Source organism: Vespa mandarinia, chromosome 7 (genome assembly GCF_050613455.1).
Source record: "Vespa mandarinia isolate Hongniang chromosome 7, ASM5061345v1, whole genome shotgun sequence".
NCBI lineage: Eukaryota > Metazoa > Arthropoda > Insecta > Hymenoptera > Vespidae > Vespa > Vespa mandarinia.
The window spans coordinates 7,134,897-7,155,951 of NC_140816.1; the positions used below are offsets into that span (position 1 = coordinate 7,134,897).

The following is a 21,055-nucleotide window of genomic DNA, read 5'->3' on the forward strand; positions in this document are numbered from 1 at the left end:
AATCTCAAATCTCTACAATTTATTATATATATATGTTTATATATATATATATATATAATATATATATATATTATATATATATGAATATATATATATATATATACACACACACACACACATGTCAATGTTCTTTCATCATTACTGTACAAATAAAGATGTAGATAAAAAAAAAGAAAGAAGAAAAAAAAAAGAAAAAAAAAAAGAAAAGAAAAAAGAATATATTGATATTTTATTTAGAAATCTTTATAATTTTTATTTAAACGTATTTTTAGATATCTAGTACATAAAATGTGGTATATGTATATATATGTATAAATATATGTATATATATGTATGTATATATATATGTATGTATATATATATGTATATATATATATATATATGTATATACATATACCAAATAGATTATTTCATTATCTGTTACAATTTATACTTTGTATTTTTAAATAAATTGTTATCTGAAATAAGCGAATAATAATATGTATATCACGAGCTCTTATCATTGATTTATAATAACTTAATCAATATATGGTCTTACCATTGCAATTTAAGATTTTCTTGTCGTGCAATATAATATTGTATGATACTTGGTCGAAATTCAATCAATTAATAAGAGCCAAAATATCAAGATAACAATGATAAGCATAACAAACGAATTAAAAAAAAAAAATAATCAACATTTAATATTTTTATCATCAAAAAAGGGAGAGAGAGAGAGAGGAAGATAGATATATATATATATATATATATATATATATATATATATATAGAGAGAGAGAGAGAGAGAGAGAGAGAAAGAGATAGAAATGGAAAAAGAAAAGTATCTCTTCATAATAAAACTAATCATTGCAATAATATTTTAACCAATTATTTGTACGCAACATATAATTATAACGAAGTATAAATCAATCAAATATGTGTAATAATATTCTGTAACAGAATGGAAAAAAAGAAAAAAAAAAAAATGGAGGAAAAAAAAATTAGGTATGCGTTAAAACATGATTTTTTTTTCAAAAACAAAAAAAAAACATTAAATTTTCTAAAAAGCGTTTCAATAAAATGTAACATACAAACAAATATAATAACAACGTAATCGTAAAGAGCCATAAAAATTGAGCTCATCGAGAAAATTTAACAATGATAAATTTTTATTTATCGTTTACTGATTACTTTGAAATATATATATATATATGTGTGACGGTGGAGTAGCGCTGCAAAAAGAAATAGAAAATTCTAAAGTATCTGAAAATATAGTTTCTCTAAGGAGTTATAATATATAATATAATGTTATCGCATCTCTGATCTCTCGGTCAAAGATAAAAAATGTACTTTCACATCGATAGCACGTGCGTGTTGCGAGAGAGAGATAAAGGAAAAAGAAAAAAAAAAAGAAAAAAAAGAAAAAAAAAGAAAAAAAAAAGAAAAAAAAAAGCAATGTATGTCAGCACATCGTGTTCCAGCATTAAATCTGGCCCAGTTGGTAATTCCAGTTTGGCGTAAAGGTACACAACACAACACAACAGGGTTCCATGCGTATGCGTATGCTCTACATGAAAGGATGAAGGACTACTTTTTTTTTTTTGCTAGACTTTCTAGGGCACTGAGGCTTTCTACGCCGTGGTGTGTCTTCTTTCGGTAATACCTTCAATATAAAAAAAATCACGCGATTGTGCTCCAAGGGACGTCGCCATCATTTTTATCACATGGGTGTCTCTTAATCTCTCCTCGATGATTATGATGATGATGATGATGATGATGATGATGATGATGATGATGATGATGATGATGATATTGATGAGGACGTGATGAAACGAGCATGAAAGTTCTAAAGCACGAGCATTAGCATTTAGAATGAAGGCCCTTTATTCAGGGGCCTTTAGCAAATCCTAGGCAAGCTCTCTCTTTGCCTTAGCCTCCGCATAAAACTGTGTCGTTGCGTTCGTTGCATTTACAGCAGTCGAATGGAAGTGCCGCGTGAGGATGTAGACTACGGCTTCGTAAGTTGCCATTATTATAGCAGTATTTGGGATCTGCCTTATTAAATGAGTTCCAAGTCCACGATATAAACCCTTTGTTCCTTCCTCCATATATACGGTGTTCAACGTTTGTAAGAAGGTTTGATATTTTGTACCTTCCTCGCGCAAACGTGTTCTTGCCACTTCTAAAAGATAAACAAAAAAGAAATCTCGTCAGCATCCGCAATATATATATATATACATAAAATACATATATACATATATCTTATGTATCAAGAGTTTTAATTGAGTAACACTTAATTTCAATCTTTTCTTTCCTTTTTTGTTTATTTGTTTTGTTTGTTTTTTTCTTTTTTTTTTCTCTCTTTTTTTTTTTCAAGAAAAGTATGTAATAATATACTCCTTGTAAATGCGATACATGGAAGGTAAGAGAAACAGATAACTACTCTGTTGATTACGATTGGATTTTTTTTTCCTTCTTTCCCCCTTTCATTTTACTTTTTTCCTTTCATTTTTTTTTTTATCATTCGAGCAACCAGTTTTTAGTCGCGTATAAAAATGAAATATACGAGGTTTGCCTAGATTACAAATCACTACTACAATTTCTTTCATTATTTCTTTTATCTTTTATTTTAATGGCACACACTCGTTGCTCGAATAACAGGATATATAGAAGTCCAACTTAATACGTAATTGCTCGTTGAATGGTTGGCACGCAAAATATATAGGCTCGTACTATTTTTAGAACAATTGGCAGAATCTTGTTTACAGTCGTTTACAAAAGTGACAGATGAGAAAGACAGTTTAAATGTTGTATACATCAAATGGGTATATTGTAATAATAAATATAAGAACGAACGGTACAAAATCTAATCGGTATCATGATCTCTTCTGAAAAATATTCATAAGTTACGTAGATATCCTATATTCTTTTCGAAAAAATAAAAAAAAAATTCAATATTCTCTCAAGATTTTATGGTAATTATTACGCAATGAGTGATCAAGTTACAAGATAATTATGCAATAACGTTTATACAATTGAAATATATACTCAGTGAGTGAGATCATTTCAATTTGTTTTATCTGCAGATACTTAATTTCCAATTATACACAACTTCTTATAATATCGATAATAAATAAATATATATGTATATATATATATATATATACGTAAGTTGAAATTCGAGGTTAGGATTTTATAGAAGCAAAATTCATGCAATGAATAATATAACGTAAGAACTAAAAAGTAAGAATCTAAAGGAAAAACACATTGACTCTAACATTAGTCTAAATAATTTTTGGCTGATTCAATTGGATGGAAATAAACTGAAAATAATTCTTAGGTAAGGAAACGTATTTACTCATATATGCAAATACGTACATAGATCAGCAGCCATATTGAAATCAGAGAATCTATTCCCGAAGCGCCAATTATTCCCAGATTCAAAAATTTATATTTTCTACTTTCATTTTAATTACTATTGTAATTATTGTAATTAAACGTTGTATTTCGACATTGTTTCTTTTTTTTTTTTTTTAAATCGATATTTAACTTCTGCTTTTTTTTCTTGCTATTTATTATTTTATTTTTTGTTTTCTCTTTCTTTTTTCTTACCGTGAGGATAAGCGATCGTTGATGCGACCGTTTTAGAGAACGAACCGGCTGCCATAAATTCTATAAAGTCACGTAAGGTTTTCCTGTCGTCCTCCCTTGAAGAAACTCTCGTCCTTGTCGCCACAAGCCATGCCTTTACAGCTTCGTAAATCACAAAGTGTATCACAGTCTCACTTATACCTACGTAGGACGCCATAATACCCTTATAAAATCCTCGTACACCCTATAAATGAAAGATACAAAAGGATAAAAAATAAAGTGTCATTTAAAAAAAAAAAAAAAAAAAAAAAAAAAAAAAAAAAAAAAAAAAAAAGTAAAAAATAAGAAAAATAAAAAAATAAAAAAAAAATGAATTGCTAAGAATAAAAATCAAGAGATGGCGCCAGCTTTGCCTTTTATAAATCTCTTTCTCTTTCTCTTTCAACGAAAATTAATCTCGAACTTTTATATTCTCAGCAACTCGTACAATTTGTCAGAGAAATGATATCATCTCGTCTTTCTTCGTAAAATAATTTTTATATGTAAATTTAAAGGAGACCTTCCGACGTGGTAGTTTCAAAAAAATTTGTCATAGGATTGACAGATTAATTTCTAAGAGAATTAACGTCGTAAATTACTTTCTTTTCTGGGACAATTACACGTATTATAGTCGAATGAACGATCACAAGAACTCTCTCAACATAATAACAAGCTGTTTCTCGACAAGATCGTCTCCTTCGTCTTCTCTTCCTTCATCGTCATCATCGTCGTCGTCACCGGCATCTATGGAGTCCATTTATGATGAACTTGACAATGAGATTTCGTATAACACACACACACACACACACACACACATACGTTGTGCAAAACGTATGTGTACATATAAACACATACGTATTACAGGTTCAACAGTATTACATATTTTAGAAAATAAGAGAGATAAAGAAAGAGAGAGAGATAGAAAGAGAAAGAACAATAACAAATGCAAAGATTACTTCGAAAAATAAATTGAGTTTAAAATTAGAAAGATTCGACTGATAAACGACACACACACACATACACACACTAAGATCAAAACCATATTCCTTTATTTTTATTAATAATTTAAATTTAACATAGTCATATATAGATATTGGCAAATAAATATTTTTGTTAAACGAGACTATTGTCATAGATATGTGTTAATCTTAGAGATACATTAGCCAAGAGTATCTTCATTGTTTACCGTCTCGAAATATTCTCAGACACGAGTATTTACGATATAGGATTGAAAAAATAAACTACTCCTTTAATATATGGCGCCTGTGCGATTAATAAACTGACATTATCTACGTGTCTGGTTTAATAGACCGGAAAGGATTAAAATTTAATCGAATTAATTTAACCGAACAAAATACCGGAAATAACAACCTTTCTAAAATGATTACAACCAATCGAAATGAATCGAACCAAATCGAAATGCAAATATGATCTGCGATAAAATAAACATCTTTAAATGAGGTTAATTTTTCAAGATGTCGCGGAAGGACAATAAACGCTTTCTAATTGGTCAAGACGTATACTTGATTTGAAACTATTGAAACATGGAAGCGATAAACTTCGAAACTTTTTAGATCAATTTATTTATTTATTTTTTTTCTTTTTTAGATTCTGTAAAAGCTACAATGTGTAGGAACTTTTGACCTAAAGTTTAAATATATCAGTGTTTGTAAATAAATAAATAAATAAATAAATAAATAAATAAAAGCAGAAATATAAAAAGCAAACGAATAAAAACACGTAAGCACATACATATAATTAATTATTTAATAAATATATTGAAATTTTTATTTTGGCGCATATCACGCATTAATCCGAGATAATATAAAGATGCCCGCCTACCAGAGGCGCGTTTCGCAGTAAGTATTTTTGTCCCGAGTTACTATTCGTAGGTCGAAGAGACCATTTTAAAACCTGGCTCACGTCCGTCGACAATCTTATGTTGGCGTAGTATGCGCAATCCTGAGCAATAATACATATATATATATATATATATATATATATATATATATATATACATACATACACACACACACACATATATATATATATACACATACAGCATACACATTTTCTCTCGTGCGTTAAATTCCACGCGAAACTTAACGCGCTCGTGCGCACCTCTTTGAATTGCTTATTTTTTTTTTTAACTGTTTCCTGTCGAGACTCTTATCCAATCCCTTCCTCTTTTCCTTCACCTCTATCTTCGCGTATCATTATACCATTTGCCTTTTCTACTTTTTCGATGTGATTTAAATTAACAGTTAATTAAATGATAAAACGAAAAAAAAAAAAAAATGTTATGTTTCATCGATAATGTAGAACACATCTTACCTCTCTCTCTTTAACGTAATCATATTACCATAAAGAGAAGTTAAAATTTTTAATTTCTTCGAAATTGGTAAATCCAACGCGAGAGAACATTGATCGATTAAACGATGCTTGCCAAAAATATGAACGTACTTGATAGCACAAAAAGAACGGGGAAGGGGAAGAAAGGAGGAGGAAGAGGAGGAGGAGAGGAAAAGGGGAAAGAAAGATGTCAATATTTTTTTTTTTTTTAAGCAATTATCAAAGGATAAGACAAATATTGGCGAGGGTAAAGAGTGTGAATTAAAAAATAAAAATAGAAAGGAAAGAAAATAAAAACACGATTGGACATATTGTCGATGATAGAGAGTCGACAATTAAATAAAAAAAAGAAAAAAGAAAGAAAAAAAAAACGAATACGACGCCGGCGATGACACCAATGACACCAATGACAACAATTTCTACTACTATTATTATTATTGTTATTGTTGTCGTTATTACTAACCTAATTTCGAGAGACTTTATTCTTTTTCTTTTTCTTTTTTTTTTAAATATTTGCACAAAAAAAAAAAAAACATCAATGAAGAGAAGTGTTTATCTTACCGACTGTCGATATATCCTCCGCATACATTCTACCGCAGTGATTTTGTTTGTTCGATGATCCAGCTGAAGTCTGGTTTTGACAAACCAAATAGGATTTGTCAATGTGCACGCCACAAAACCTATAACGATATTAAAATAACACGTTGCATTATCAAAAATTTTCTTTTTTCTTTTTTTTTCCTTCCTTCCTTCCTTTCTTCTCTACCTTCCCTCCTTTTTAATTTACATGCATATATTATGTACTTTTGCGTCTTCTTTATGCAAGGAAAGACATACAACTAACTAAATTCTGGCAAAATCGATCGAAGGACATTATTATATGTATCGTGTTAATCAAGTGCCAAGTTCTAAATTCAAAATTCCCGCAAGAGAATTCTATCGAAAAACAAATCGACCATAAAAGTATCATTTATGTGGGGAAAAAAAAAAAAAAGAAAAGAAAAGAAAACGGACAAAAAGAAAAAATAAAATAAATAAATAAATACTATTACATCATCCTATATCGATCTATTTTCAACATAATCGATATCCTGCTAACCACGAGTTCGTATATTGGTTGGAAAACATTTAGATTGAAGTTATCTCGTAAAAGCTTTTATATATTTATATACACTCACCCACACGCACGCACACATACACATAAATGATGTTTGTCAATTACTTAGATTGTTATTTTCATAATCCTTTTATCATCTAAGTGTATTTTGTTATTAAATATCCCTCAACATAAAGATAGCCAAACATTCATGTATGTATAATATTACATAGTATCTCATTATTCCATATACCAAAATATATGTACATATATATATATATATATATAAACTAGATTTTATGATAGAGTTCTAGATACTATCTAACTTTTAACGAAGATTAAATTGTCCTTATCCTTTTCCACTTAAACGAGAACGTAACATAAATCAAATTTTCAATCGAGCTAAGTTATTATATAGATAAGCTATTCTATCGATCAAACTTCAACAATTTAAAATTGAGTAAATTCACTTCGAAGTTTTTTTTTTTCTTTTTAATTTTCGGTCGATTAAATTTCGTCGTCATTCACCGATATTTTTCTTTTTTTTTTTTTTTTTAAATAGCTGCAATAAAAAAATAAAAACAAAAAAAAATAAACCCAAAATGAAACTCCAACTTGGTATAGCTTTAAACAACTGCATAATGTGAGAGTTGTTATGAATTGATAATTTTTTTTTCTTTCTTTGCAAAAGTAAACATGGAGAATTAAGAGATAGAGGTTTCTGATATAACTTGCTCTTCCCAACCCACCCCTGTTTTCCCCTCCCGATTTTATCACTGTCTCCGGGACATTTGTATAATATTTACAGATACGAATTTAAACAAACATGCGCGCGCGTGTCTGTGTGTACATATATATATATATATATACACACACACACAGATACACACACATTCGTTACATAATTTATAACTTGACAAGAGACCATCGGAGACAATCGATAATATCTAAAAAGACGACATCGAGAGTCTCATACATATGAGCTTGCGATTATTCGACATAAGATACAATTCCACTACATTACAACTACAACGACGGCGACGCAACTTACAAAGCTAGCTTTTAAAGCTAAACGAGAGAGAGAGAGGGGGAGGAGAGGAAGATAGATATAGATATAGATACATAGAGAGAGAGAGAGAGAGAGAGAGAGAGAGAGAGAGAGAGAGAGAGAGAGAGAGAGAGAGAGAGAGAGAGAGAGAGAGAGAGAGAGAGAGAGAGAGAGAGAGCTGGCCTGTGTCTCTTGGAGCAGTCCCATTGACCCAGTTTGCGGCCGACCACAGGAGCAATGCACCATACATATATAGATACATACACACACACATAATATACAAATGCGCATATACATACTAATACCCACAAAACCTGTCATGCTCTACCTATAATAATCCTTTTGTTTTGCTTTGTAGTGTCTTCTTTATCATTGCATTGGTGATATATTAGTATTATGTTATGCAAATCATAATATTGCACATGCATGCAATTTGATGCAACGACGAAGAAGAAGAAGAAGAAGAAGAAGAAGAAGAAGAATTATCGTCGTCTTCGTCGTAGTCGTCATTGTAAAAATGTTAATAAAATATCAACAAACAATTTACAATAGTTATGCATCTTGATTTGTAATGTTATTTATATTATTTATAACTCATATCATTTATTTTATATTATTATAAATAATAATACGCGTCTCATATGAGTAATTAAACGAATATCAAAAACGTTCTATTCATTTATACATTAGATTAATTAGATCATCAAAAAAACTAGTAAAGCATTAATACAAAGTAACAATATATATGTGTGTGTGTGTGTGTTTATATACACATATTCATATAATCTACCTGCTTAGTGTAGATAAAGTAAGACAGGTCAGGGACGAAAGAATAGAGATAATAAAGAGCTAGTAAATACGACAAATTTACGACGCAGCCTATTCTAATCTATTCCGATGGCAACAGAAAAATATTTCTCGTTTGATGAGAACTTGTGAATCTTCATAAACAATAGTTAATAAATAAGTACTAATACCAGTATGTAGTTAACGGGTCGTTGTCCTTGTAAAACAATTAATTTTCAATTTAATTAAACGATCATTTCTCATTGATTGAAACTTGATTGAAACTTGATCATAATTACGCCAATTTAGTATATTTATTTTTTATCTCGTTTCTTTTATCACGAAAGGGGGAGAAGAAAAAAGAAAAAAAAGAAAACGATAATACACACACACACATACACGTATAGCAAGCTTAAAATTCTTTAGGGAAGCCGCTAATTTTCTTCAAGCAGAGAATCCCTTTTTTTCCCTTACTACTCCTAACTTCTATTTACGACCTCATTTTATTATCCGTCTTATTCACGTGCAACCCAATTGAAAATAAACTCGATTCCAGAGGCACGTTGTCCGAACGATCTACGACGCATGTGATATATGTATATGCATCTTATTATCGGGGATAACACGCTAAGGGAAGTTCAATTGCGAGCATGCAAACGAAACCGTATGTGTGCATATATGAACAGGCACCATATACAAATACAAATGTACAAGCAGGCAGAGAATATATATGTACATATGTATGTGTGTGTGTGTGTGTGTGTATGTGTATGTGTGTATATATATACATATTTAGAACTAATATAAAGAAAGAAATAATTTCAACGTGCCATCACGAAGGAATATAGATAACTTTTACTGAACAAATTGTTTTCAACGTTATATATATATATATATATATATATATATATATATATATATAATATAATATAATATAATATACGTATATATATATATATATATATATATATGTATATATATATGTATATATATATATATATATATATATATAAGTATGTAGATATTAATAGTTGTTTCTTAACGATCATTCAATGTGTTCAATCGACTATCCATGGGCACGAAGAAGTCGAGCATGAAAAGAAACTTTCCGATCAATCGTTTCACATCTGCTGTGAACTTTGATAACTAATTGTAAATAAGCTTTGAGGTGTATAACAGAAACACAACCAAAATCGTGATGTTCCGTATAATACAATTTTTTTTTCTTTTTTTTTTTTTTTTTTCTTTTTTTTTTTTTTTTTTTTTTTTTTTCCTAATAAATTACACGATGTTCAAGTTATGGTATTGTCTTTTTTATATAATATATAATCGTACTATACGCAATTATTAATATACACCGTTCTAGTATGATTTATGCTATTACAGGTGCATTATAAATAAATTTTTACAAAATTGAATTATATTTATAATTCAATATTATAGGATCTATCTTCTCATTGAGATAATAATCTTGAACGAACTATTACCGAGTTAAAACAACATCTATTACTTGATAAAGCTTGAATAAGTTAGATAGACCTCCTTGTGTCAAACATTGTTCATTATCAGGGATTCTAAAAATAAACATCACCATTCGTGTGCATTATCTTTTGCAGAGGACGTGTTGATAACGGAGGAAAGAAAAAAAAATCAGAATCAAAAATTTTGAGAATTCTCACAAGAGAGTTAGATTCGTGATGAACGAAGAAGAAAATTTTCAAGAGAGAAAAGAGAAAAATAATTTCTTTTTATCACGAACAACTACATTGAAAAAGAAAACAGATCTCCTCACCATTAATAACGATATTAATAACAATAAACAGAAGAAAACAAAACAATTGTCATAAATTTAATCTCTGATTCGATAAAAATAAAAAAAAAAAATCCCGAAGCAAAGAGAAGAAATACTCGATGGCGTTTTTTTATCTCTCTCTATTAATTTAACATTACACAGCATTATCATACCGTACGAGTGCACTGATAATCATGCGAAAATTTATCGACGATAATAAATTTATTGTCCCTCGATTGGCGTTTAGTTGTTATTAGTTGCTAGTAAATACACGGCATTCGACACTGACACTATGTACGAGAGAGGGAGTGAGAGAGGGGGGAAGGAGGGTATTGAATTACAGCCAAACAGTAGTCAATATAAAAATAGAATCTAATGTTTTGTGAATGTACATACAAATACACATACTCATTCACTCATTCTCACTCTTTCCTCCCCCTTCTCTCTGACGGTCGTTGTTCCTGACCCCAAAGAAGATGAGAAGTCTGGGGTAAAAAGAAAGAAAAAGAAAAAGAAAAAGAAAAAACCAAGAAAGAAGAGAGTTAGGTGAGGGGGAAGAGAAAAGTGGGAGAAGAATAAAAAAAAAAAAAAAAAATATAATAATTTGTGGATATAGGATAGTTTGGATTCATTTTCTAAATTGATCTGAGAAGGATCTCCACTATATTATGAATTATATACTCGTGTTCTATAGACAGGAAACTAAGTGGGAGATGAGTGGCGAGCGGTGAAGAGACAGAGGGAGGAAAAGGAGGGGAAGGTGGTTTCAAGGTGACCCACAGCTAGTTGGTAAACAAGCGAGTAAATAGTATCTACCCGGGGGGGAATCACACACGCATAATACGAGATCGATATAGATCCCTATTTTCTAAATGTGTGTTGTGTGCACTCTTCTTCCCTCTTCTCGTTCTCTCTTTCTCTCTCTCTCTCATGCACTCATACATATACACACATACACACAGAGCAGCAGCAGCGCAAGCATGCTTGCTTATCTAAATGTCCATTGTATTCTTATTACAAGGAAGAAGAAGAGATTGTATAATATAATAAGATCAAATTTTAAATCATGCGTGTCTTCTTTTTAGAACATGTATGTATGGTAGTATGTATGTATATTTAGAAAGGTGGTCGAACGAAGACGAAGAATTATGACGAATTCGAACACATCATTGTAACGATAAAATAATAATGATATCGAATCAAACATTGGCGCCACATTGCGCTCTTCTATCTCGTATCTCTTGAATTTTGTCTATCTTTTTTTTTTTTTTTTTTTTTTTTTTTTTTTTTTTTTTTTTTGAATATCTTGCGTTAAAAATACAACGATCGTTTTTGTGTTTTTATTTTGTTATACGGAACGATACAAAATTTCCTAAATGATTTACAAAAAAAAATTCAAATACTCTTCTTCGAGACTCCATTTAAAACAGGCTAAAATTTCTTTTTTTCTCCTCAGATCGTAAAACTACAAAGTCTAAGAATTTTTGGCCTAAATTGTATATATTATATATTATCTTTGAATCAAATATATTATATTTGTTTGTATTATCATAGATCAGAGAAACGATAATTTCTTTGATAATTTCTTAAAGGAAAATGAATATTGAATAATAAAAATCGAGGTCATTCGATAAGGAATTTGGAATTTGATATTATTAAACGTAACTACGTAAATCGGGTTTTTTTTTTTTTTTTTTTTTTTTTTTTTTTTTTTTACAACATATCGTACGATAATTATATTAATTCTGTTGAAATTTAAATATGATGAAAAAATAGTTATAAAAAATTGAAATTACGAAATTGTAATCATAAAAAGATCGAAGATAATTTTCATGAGTTAAAATTAAAGGACCACGTTCGTTTTTAAGAAACGAAATGAAATGCCTACGTGACCATCCACACGTGTCAAAAGGGAAAGGGAAGGGAGGAAAGAGAGGAAAGAGAAGAGGGAACGTGGAAATGAGGGCAAACATATTCTCTATCATAAACTTCTCGAATTAGTTTCTTCCAATGGTTCTTTCTTTCTAATGAAAAACAAAATTAATCATGAAGATTAATGATTATAACTACGTTTCAGTTATAAAGTCCATTGTAATAAAAATCAAAGAGCATAGATAAATAAACAGAAATAGATAAATGAAGGAATTAAATCGACGGATGAATGACTTATCGATTATTTTTTATCAATGAACTATAAACAAAGATCAACAATCTGAATAAATGAGATAATAACACTGAGCAATCATTTCCTTCTCCTCCTCCTTTCTCCTCTCTCCTCTCTTTTTACATTAAAAATTTCTCTCTTGAAAATTCTCAAATAGAATTGCAATTGTTTCTTTTTATAATTAATCGATCAATATAATTGAAACGAAATTGCAAATCAAATGTTCATATTTATTTCGTTGCCGTTACGATTGTTCTTATAATCAAAACAAAATTATAATATCAATCTTTTTGTTAATACTATTTCTTAATAGTATTTCTTAACGTTAATAGTATTTCTGTTGATAAATGGAATAACTAAATAAATAAATCAAAGGAAAAAAAAAGAAAAAAGAAAAAAAAAAGTTGAGGGATATAGGGAAAAAATTTGTGGCCCTCCCGCGGAGATGATCTCCGACGGAGGCAATCTCATTCCAGGTTAAAGTTCAATTTTATCCGTCGAAAAAGTACAGATAACTTATGTATATTGTCTCCGCTAATAACACTGTCTTATTAAACGATGACGTACGAAGGAACGGGACAGCGAGAGGGAGAGTTAGGAGAAGAGTTTATTAATAGAAAATCATTGAAAAAACTTTTGTGGTTTTTATCGAATTGTTCGATTTCTAATAATAGAAATAAAAATGGAAAAAATGAATAAATAAATAAATATATATATACACATAAGACACATATGTTACTAGAAGCATCTATTTTCAATACGTTGTCTCTTATCAAACGTTGTCTTATCGATGAGATTATCGCCAAAAATAAAAAAGTATTTTTAATAAAATATTAACACTGTTACGAATTAACCTAATCATATTCAATCTATTTTTACGGATTGGTTAAGAAATGTTATATCTTTATAAATGAATCTAATCAAATTCAATATATTTTTTTATAAATTTCCTAAGAAATTATTAAAAAAAAAAAAAAAAAAAAAAAAAAAAAAAAAAAAAAAAATTAAAGATTCGATCAATTTACCATTTAATCGATATTTTAAATTAATAATACGCAATCAGTTTGAATCGAACGACTAATGAAGGTTATCAATGTCAGTAAAGATCAGAATATATCATAATTATAAACTGGATATTTGCGGTAGTATGATGAAGAATCCATTGTGAGTGGGTGTGTGTGGGTGTGTATGTGTGAGAGAGACAGAGAGAGAGAGAATGAATGACGCTTGTGAATGCACTCTCTGCCTACTATTTATCTATTAAAAATAAATAATAAAAAGTAAAAAGAAAAAAAAAAAAAAAAAAAAAAGAAGATAAATTATATGACAAGAAACAAGATAGAATGAGAAAGAAAAGACTATATGCTCATTAACTACCACATGTTGTTTCTTGTAATAAACGTATTCCTCTTAATAGTTAAATAAATTCCTCGACCTATCCTATATATATTAACTTTTTTCATTTCTTTTCTGTAATAAAACACTTATTACCAGTTATCACTGAGAATACCTGACAGATTGAGAACACGTTTCAATATATGATTATTATACACATACATATATAATACGTATCATACATAGATACATACATAATATGTATGTATGCGTGTATTAAGAATCGTTATTGGTTAATTAAACTGGCGAAGTCGTTTGATATTCCGGTGCCGTTCCGAAAACTAACCTAAAATATTTTTGCTATATAACTATCTTCTTTTTTATTAAATTATACGCTTGTTTAAACGTATATATGTATATTTATTTTGTGTACATATTTACACACACACACACACACACACACACACACACACACACACACACACACACAAATGGAATTTAATTTTTTTTCTTACCAGCGCAAAATGCCGAAAATACATGGACTATCGGAGTGTCTGGAGGTAGTATTTTATTAAAAGCAATTTTGCTTTTCGAATATGCACAAAAGTAGATCGCTCTGGAAGGTGCTACACCAACGAGATTTGGACCAAGACCCTGGAAAAGGGCACGTACACCCTCGTTCTTAATGATATACCTTATACACTGGTAAATACCGGGAGTCGGATAAGCATGTGGACCAGTACCCGATGGTGTCGACACACCACAATGGGAGAGAGCCAGGAAGGAGCACCTGTAAAAGAAAAATAAAAAGAAAAAAAAATAAATAAATAAATAAAAAAAGAAAGAAAATAAAAAAAAATAAAAATAAAAATTAAAAATTAAAAAGATAATCAAAAAATGTTCAATCGCGATTTTAGTTAAGACAAGTTCAACATTCGATTAAGGTCTTTTTGGTATTCTACTTTGATGTAGAAAAATTAGATATAAAAATAATAATTCATATAGGTTATGTGTACTGATAGGTTAACACATCTATGTTATTTCTAAATTCTTTTTTCTTTCATTTTTTATTCATTGATAATTCTGCTCTTGTTTATAATGAAAAGTTAAGAGTAATGTAAAAGATATATATATATTAGTCAGTAGTTTATATATAAAATTATTATTTTTCGAATTAAAATTTTTATATGAAAAATACAATCTTAATTATCATCGATAATACATTTATATGTTTTATTACATCATATGATTTCTAGATCTTTCAAATTAATGCTAGATATTCATATATATATATATATACATATATATAATACATACATATATAAATACATATATAGTTATTGCAGGTTATGTACATATAGGTTAAGATATTTATAATTTTGAAATTTTTACCTTATACAACATTTAATTTATTTACTTATGACAAAATTAATTAGGTCACTTATATGAGATAATTATCATGTATTTCGATAAAAGAAAATCTTACTTATTAACAAAAATTGCACATCAGTTTATATAAAAAATTCGATGTTAACCTATATCGTAACAGTTAAGGATTGTTTTTATAATCACCTTGGATATCCTCCTGTACACAATCTCCTCCTTTGTTCCGGCGTTGGAAAACTCTTACACGTGACATGACCGGACGTAAATTCTTTATTCACTGGTGGCGGTTGAAAACCAGACGAAGATGATTGTAAACGCGTCTTAACCACTTCGAGAGGACAGGTCACTATGGCTCCTGTTGTACCAGCAACACTGTACTCAACAAGAACAACAAACAAACGAAAATAAAAAATAAAAATAAAAATAAAAATAAAACGAAAATATTACGTGTCTGTTCATTTTCTATAGAACGAAATCGTTCAGTTTCTAATGTTTACTTCGAGAGAGAGAGAGAGAGAAAGAGAGAGAGAGAGAGAGAGAGAGAGAGAGAGAGAGAGAGAGAGAGAGATCTCAACAAGATGTAAACAAGAAAAATAATATGATTTTCTAAGAACGTAGTATGAAATTACGACGATGATTATCAACCTCAAAACATGATCTTCAAAGTACGATATAAAAAGTATATCAATAATAAATCTTTCGATAATTTTTCGTTCAGATTGATAAAACAAATTATATCATTTCGATGTTGTATTGAAATGATAATATAAATAATAGTTGTTAGATGAATGTTAGTGATTAAAATATTTCATAGACTGAAAATAATAAAGAGATATTTCTATGAGAAGACCTGACATCGCGTCAAAGTTATTTACTACAAGCTATAAATGTATATGTTAATGTATACGAAAGGAAACGACCGATAAACACGACATTATGTAGTATATATATATATACACATAGTGTACAAAAAAAGGATTACACGTTCAATATATTTGTTAGATATAAAACCACTTTTACATGCCAAATTCTTACATATATTATTATATCATTTTCGATAATAAACGAAAAATTATATTTTATATATATATATATATATAGGCCTACTTTGAAGTAAATATATTTAATTTAGAATATATGTGTGTAGAGATAATCCTTTTTTAGGAGGGGAAAAAAAAAAACATGTACATATACGCAATAAATACCACGTGTTCAAAATAATGCGACACCATATATAAAATATTATGGCGAATTTTGAATTGTGATTGGCCCGCACAAATAACAGATGATCATACACATACGTTCGTACAATTCGTCTTATCGCTAAATTTTAAACAAATTTTTGAACAGATCATTAATTTCTACGATCCACGTGTTGCGTAATGTTTTTTTTTCTCTCTTTCTCTCTTTACTTCCCGCCCCCTACGAACCACCCACGATGATTCGTTCGATTCGCACGATTGGTTCGTTGACCGATAGATTATGTTTAAAGTTGCGATTTTTTATCACGATAAATAAGATTCCTCCTCATTATAAACGAGCTCACCGAGATAGTGATAGATTGAAAAAATCGACGTAAACTTTTCTAGAATATATAATACTAGCTTACGTAAAGATATTTTGAGAATGATTACATCTAATTAAAAATTTCCTTTATTCATTACTTTCTTTTTTCCCCCATTTTCTTTTTCTTTCTTCTATGAAAATAATATACGAATTAATATATATTGCAAATAATAATGAAAAATCTAACCTAACCTATATCAATCCAATATTTATGTCGAGATCGAAATCAACGAAACGAACAAATTTATAGATTAAATTAATTAAAATATTCAATTACACGAATGATTAACAAAATAAATGATTATACTTGTAACGAGGACATCGAAACGATTATATAGATATTTATTAGTCATTTATAATCTAAATATGCAATTCTTATTAAGCCGGTTAAATAAAGCTGCATGCGCAAGTACAACGTAGAAACGCATATTGAACAGCAAACGGTAAATCTTCAAATTACTAAAAAAAAAAAAAAAGAAAAAAAATAAAGAAAAAAGAAAAGAAAAAAAATAAAAAAGAATAAAATTTTCAAATAACATATTACGAAGCTAATACAATAATTTAAAGTATGTATGTATGTATGTGTGTATGTGTGTGTCCGTTTTTCGGCGTTACGAAACGAATGATGAAATAATATTAGGCAAAATTGTTTGCAAGCGCAATTCGGTACTACATGCACTTATGTCTTTCTAGATATGTAAAAGTTAATATGCTGAATAAGGGAAAAAAAATAAAAAAATAAAAAAGAGAAGAGGAAAGAGAGACCGGGTCAGACGTTATGTTTCGGAATGTAATAACCAATCAGATCGTTCGATTCACGCGAACGAGTTGTTCACACTGCGCAACAGAATGCATCGTATGTACATACGTATACACAACACATACACACACATATGTAATGTGAAATGCGTATGTTAACCCTGACGATTGAATATGAATGAATAACGAATGATTGCTAATGATTCGATTATAATCAAGAAATATATTTATATATAACGCAATAAAAGTTTTATGAGAAAATTGATAAGAGAATGTCATTTTATTAGATCTAATGAGTCGATAAAACTCACCCTCCGGCAATGAGATGTATCGCTGTGTCGCGATCAAACATCCTTCTTAGAAACGAATTCGGTAACTTAACAATCTGGGTATCATGTACTTTTGTAATAATGATAAATGGAAAAATTTGATGTATCAAAAAAAAAAGAAAAAAAAATAAAGAATTACAAGTAGAACTAAATCGCTCGAACAACAATCACTTTTTCACCAAAACGTTCTTACAAATCTCACTGATGATTTATGATAATTATCTCACACACCTTACAGAAATATTTATCTGATATCAGCTTTTAACACGATGTCGACCGTACACGAGGTACAAAGCAAATTAATAACATTAAATTAACCGCACACGAGCAAAACTACTGTAATGTACGACCGTTTCAAAACAACTGACTGGTGCGCACTACGTTTCATATGCCGCAGCTCCTTCCCCTCACCGCGCGCCTTCGATTAAACGAAAGAACGTAGAGTGGGAGAACTTGCCGGGTTTTGATTTGCCAGCAGAGAGCGCTAATGATGCGTCTTATCAAATTCAAAAACACGAGTTTGTTTTATGTAAATTTCTTTTTTATTTTTTCGTTTTTTTTTTTACTTATATCGTTACGTACGAATAAATAGATTAAGAATTATTGTAAAATACTTAAAATACGTAATAAAATTATTAATCAAATATTTCTCCCTTAGATTTTGTACAATGAATAATGTTATTACGTGTAATAAAAAAATAAAGATGGTTTTCTTCTTTTTTTTTTTCATTTTTTTTTCATTTTTTTCATTTTTTTTCTTTTTTTTTTTTTTTATTGCTCCAACACATCATCTTTCTGCTTTTCGATTGCATAATGCATTGCTCTCAAAAATTGAGCCAATGTAGATTTTTTTGAATGTATAAAAAGAGCTTTTGCTAAAAATGGTATTTTTTTTAATGTACGTCCACTTAGTCCATAACTTTGTTTACTGATTTCCAATAGCATTAAACAGCGCTTTGTCTCATAAGTTTCTTCGTAACCATGAGCTTTAAGATAAGCAAGATTAAATAATTGTTCTTGTTCTATCAATCCAGTCTGAAAATTTTTAACGATACTAATGTAATTTTAACTATTGTAAATATATACGAAATTATTATATAATATAAATATTAAATCAAATACCCTCATTAATTCTTTTATACAGGCACTATATATTTTGTATATAGAATCTTCTGTGGGATGACCGATATATTGTTTTATATCTGCACGGTCTACAAATGCTAAATCAATAGCTTCAGTCATGTTACTTGTTGTAAGAATTAGAACATTTGGATAATGTTTCATTTGATCCAATTGGGTAAGTAAAGCATTTACTACACGTATGGAGTCTGTAGGTTCAGTACCATTAACACAGGATTTACGAACATGTGCCAATGATTCTACTTCATCGATTAAAATACAAACTAATCGATTAGAATCATTGTGAAGAGTTTTAAGCTCATCAAATAATTTCATTACCAATTTTCCGCTCTGAAATAGAATAAATTTTTTTATAAGATATGTTTTCTTACATAACTTTTCATTCTTAGGTCAAGATCAGATAAATAAAAAATTTACCTCAGAGAACCATTTTGAAAATAAACTGTGGCTATTTATTTCTATTAAATGCACAAATGTAAAACGATGTCCAAAACGAATTGCAATTTTTTGTGCCAGTGCTTTACACAAGCTGGTCTTTCCACTGCCTGGTGGTCCATGTAGTAATACTACTTTATTCCATGATATAATATTAGGATTTATTTTATTATCAGAAAATATTACTGCTGTTTCCACAAAATTTAATAACTAAAATAATAATATTAGTTAAAACAAATATATTTAAACAAAAGATATAAGAATACGTGCCAAGCCTTACATTTTGCTTTATATCTGAATCATAATACATGTTTTCCCACAAATAATGAAATTCTTTAGAAGGTAAAAGCCATTGATTTGCCGCTGGTAATTCTTCATTACCATTTTCTATCATTGACATGGCTGATTCACTTTCTGTCATTCTATATATGTGATATTGTAAATTGACTCCAGCAATTTTCATACGAGTTTTCTAAAATACATAAGCATTATCAAAAAAAAAAAAAAAAGGAAGGAAAAAAGAAATAGAAATTAGTCTAAATAATAATGATACAATTACTTATTGAAATGTTGAAACATACTTCATGATTACAGGCACATGATACAGATTCAATATGATCTTTAGCATGAGTAAATAAGACATCCGGTAATTCTACATCTAATAATACTTCCTCCAATTCTATAATTTTATTATGTACCATTGCTCGTATTTCCTCTTCTGACAATACACTGAGGGAAAAGAAGATATATATATATATAAAGATAAATTGTGTGACAATAATCATTTACAAAAAAATTAATAATAAAATAAACAATTAATTATAGCCTTAAAATGTTTTTATAAATTGATATATATATATATATATAAAAGTTTAATAAAAAAAGCCCTGTACAAATGTTGCAAATAGAAAATGACAAATATAATAAATAATTTTAAGATTGTTCTTACCTCTCAGATTTTTGTAAGATTTCAATATGTAATATATCAGTTGCATCCATCGTTTATTATTATTATTTTATGATAAACGTTATTCAACTTATTAAAAATATTTCACTTTTGATAATAAACACCGTAATAGAAATTATCGATTACAACAAACAATGCTATTATTGTAGATGATCGATTATAAACTATCCTTTGTTCTCTTCCTTCTTATGCCACCTTGTCCCGTTCTTTTCTGTTACTTTTAAACCGCAAGTTCAAATTCATCGCGCACGGATCAAAATGTGTTAGACAAGGAGAAACAATGAATGAAAG

The 21,055-nt window shown here is 29.0% G+C and overlaps 2 protein-coding genes across 3 annotated transcripts; both read right to left on the reverse strand.

Annotated features, from left to right (window-relative positions):
- Positions 1–976: 976 nt before the first annotated feature.
- On the reverse strand, positions 977–18,613 carry Rim2 (replication in mitochondria 2). The gene is made up of 6 exons (XM_035864071.2): positions 18,205–18,613; positions 15,755–15,940; positions 14,698–14,972; positions 6,523–6,641; positions 3,592–3,814; positions 977–2,161 (listed from the first exon to the last, which is right to left on the reverse strand). Exons 1-6 carry the CDS (start codon positions 18,243–18,245, stop codon positions 1,887–1,889), a joined length of 1,119 nt encoding a protein of 372 aa, XP_035719964.2. The 5' UTR covers positions 18,246–18,613; the 3' UTR covers positions 977–1,886.
- A 241-nt stretch (positions 18,614–18,854) lies between these two features.
- Positions 18,855–21,041, reverse strand: pch2 (pachytene checkpoint 2 protein). 2 transcript variants are annotated; one of them, XM_085658060.1, is made up of 6 exons: positions 20,747–21,041; positions 20,379–20,526; positions 20,078–20,269; positions 19,780–20,007; positions 19,345–19,692; positions 18,855–19,257 (listed from the first exon to the last, which is right to left on the reverse strand). In XM_085658060.1, the coding sequence occupies exons 1-6, from the start codon at positions 20,794–20,796 to the stop codon at positions 18,994–18,996; spliced, it is 1,230 nt and encodes a 409-aa protein (XP_085514186.1). In that variant the 5' UTR covers positions 20,797–21,041; the 3' UTR covers positions 18,855–18,993. The 2 variants fall into 2 exon arrangements, with proteins under 2 accessions (XP_085514186.1, XP_035719965.1); XM_035864072.2 differs by lacking the exon at positions 20,747–21,041 and having other exon boundaries at positions 20,357–20,465.
- Between the last annotated feature and the right edge of the window lie 14 nt (positions 21,042–21,055).

Excerpts from the sequence above, each read along its gene's own strand:
- pch2 (XM_085658060.1), bottom strand. The coding sequence starts at position 20,796 with ATGGATGCAACTGATATATTACATATTGAAATCTTACAAAAATCTGAG. Across the intron at positions 20,270-20,378 it reads CATGTGCCTGTAATCATGAA|AAAACTCGTATGAAAATTGC; the intron begins GTATGTTTCAAC and ends TATGTATTTTAG. Across the intron at positions 19,693-19,779 it reads TTTCAAAATGGTTCTCTGAG|AGCGGAAAATTGGTAATGAA; the intron begins GTAAATTTTTTA and ends ATTCTATTTCAG.
- Rim2 (XM_035864071.2), bottom strand. The coding sequence starts at position 18,245 with ATGTTTGATCGCGACACAGCGATACATCTCATTGCCGGAGG. Across the intron at positions 15,941-18,204 it reads ATACATCTCATTGCCGGAGG|TGTTGCTGGTACAACAGGAG; the intron begins GTGAGTTTTATC and ends TGTTGAGTACAG. Across the intron at positions 14,973-15,754 it reads TGTACAGGAGGATATCCAAG|GTGCTCCTTCCTGGCTCTCT; the intron begins GTGATTATAAAA and ends TTTCTTTTACAG.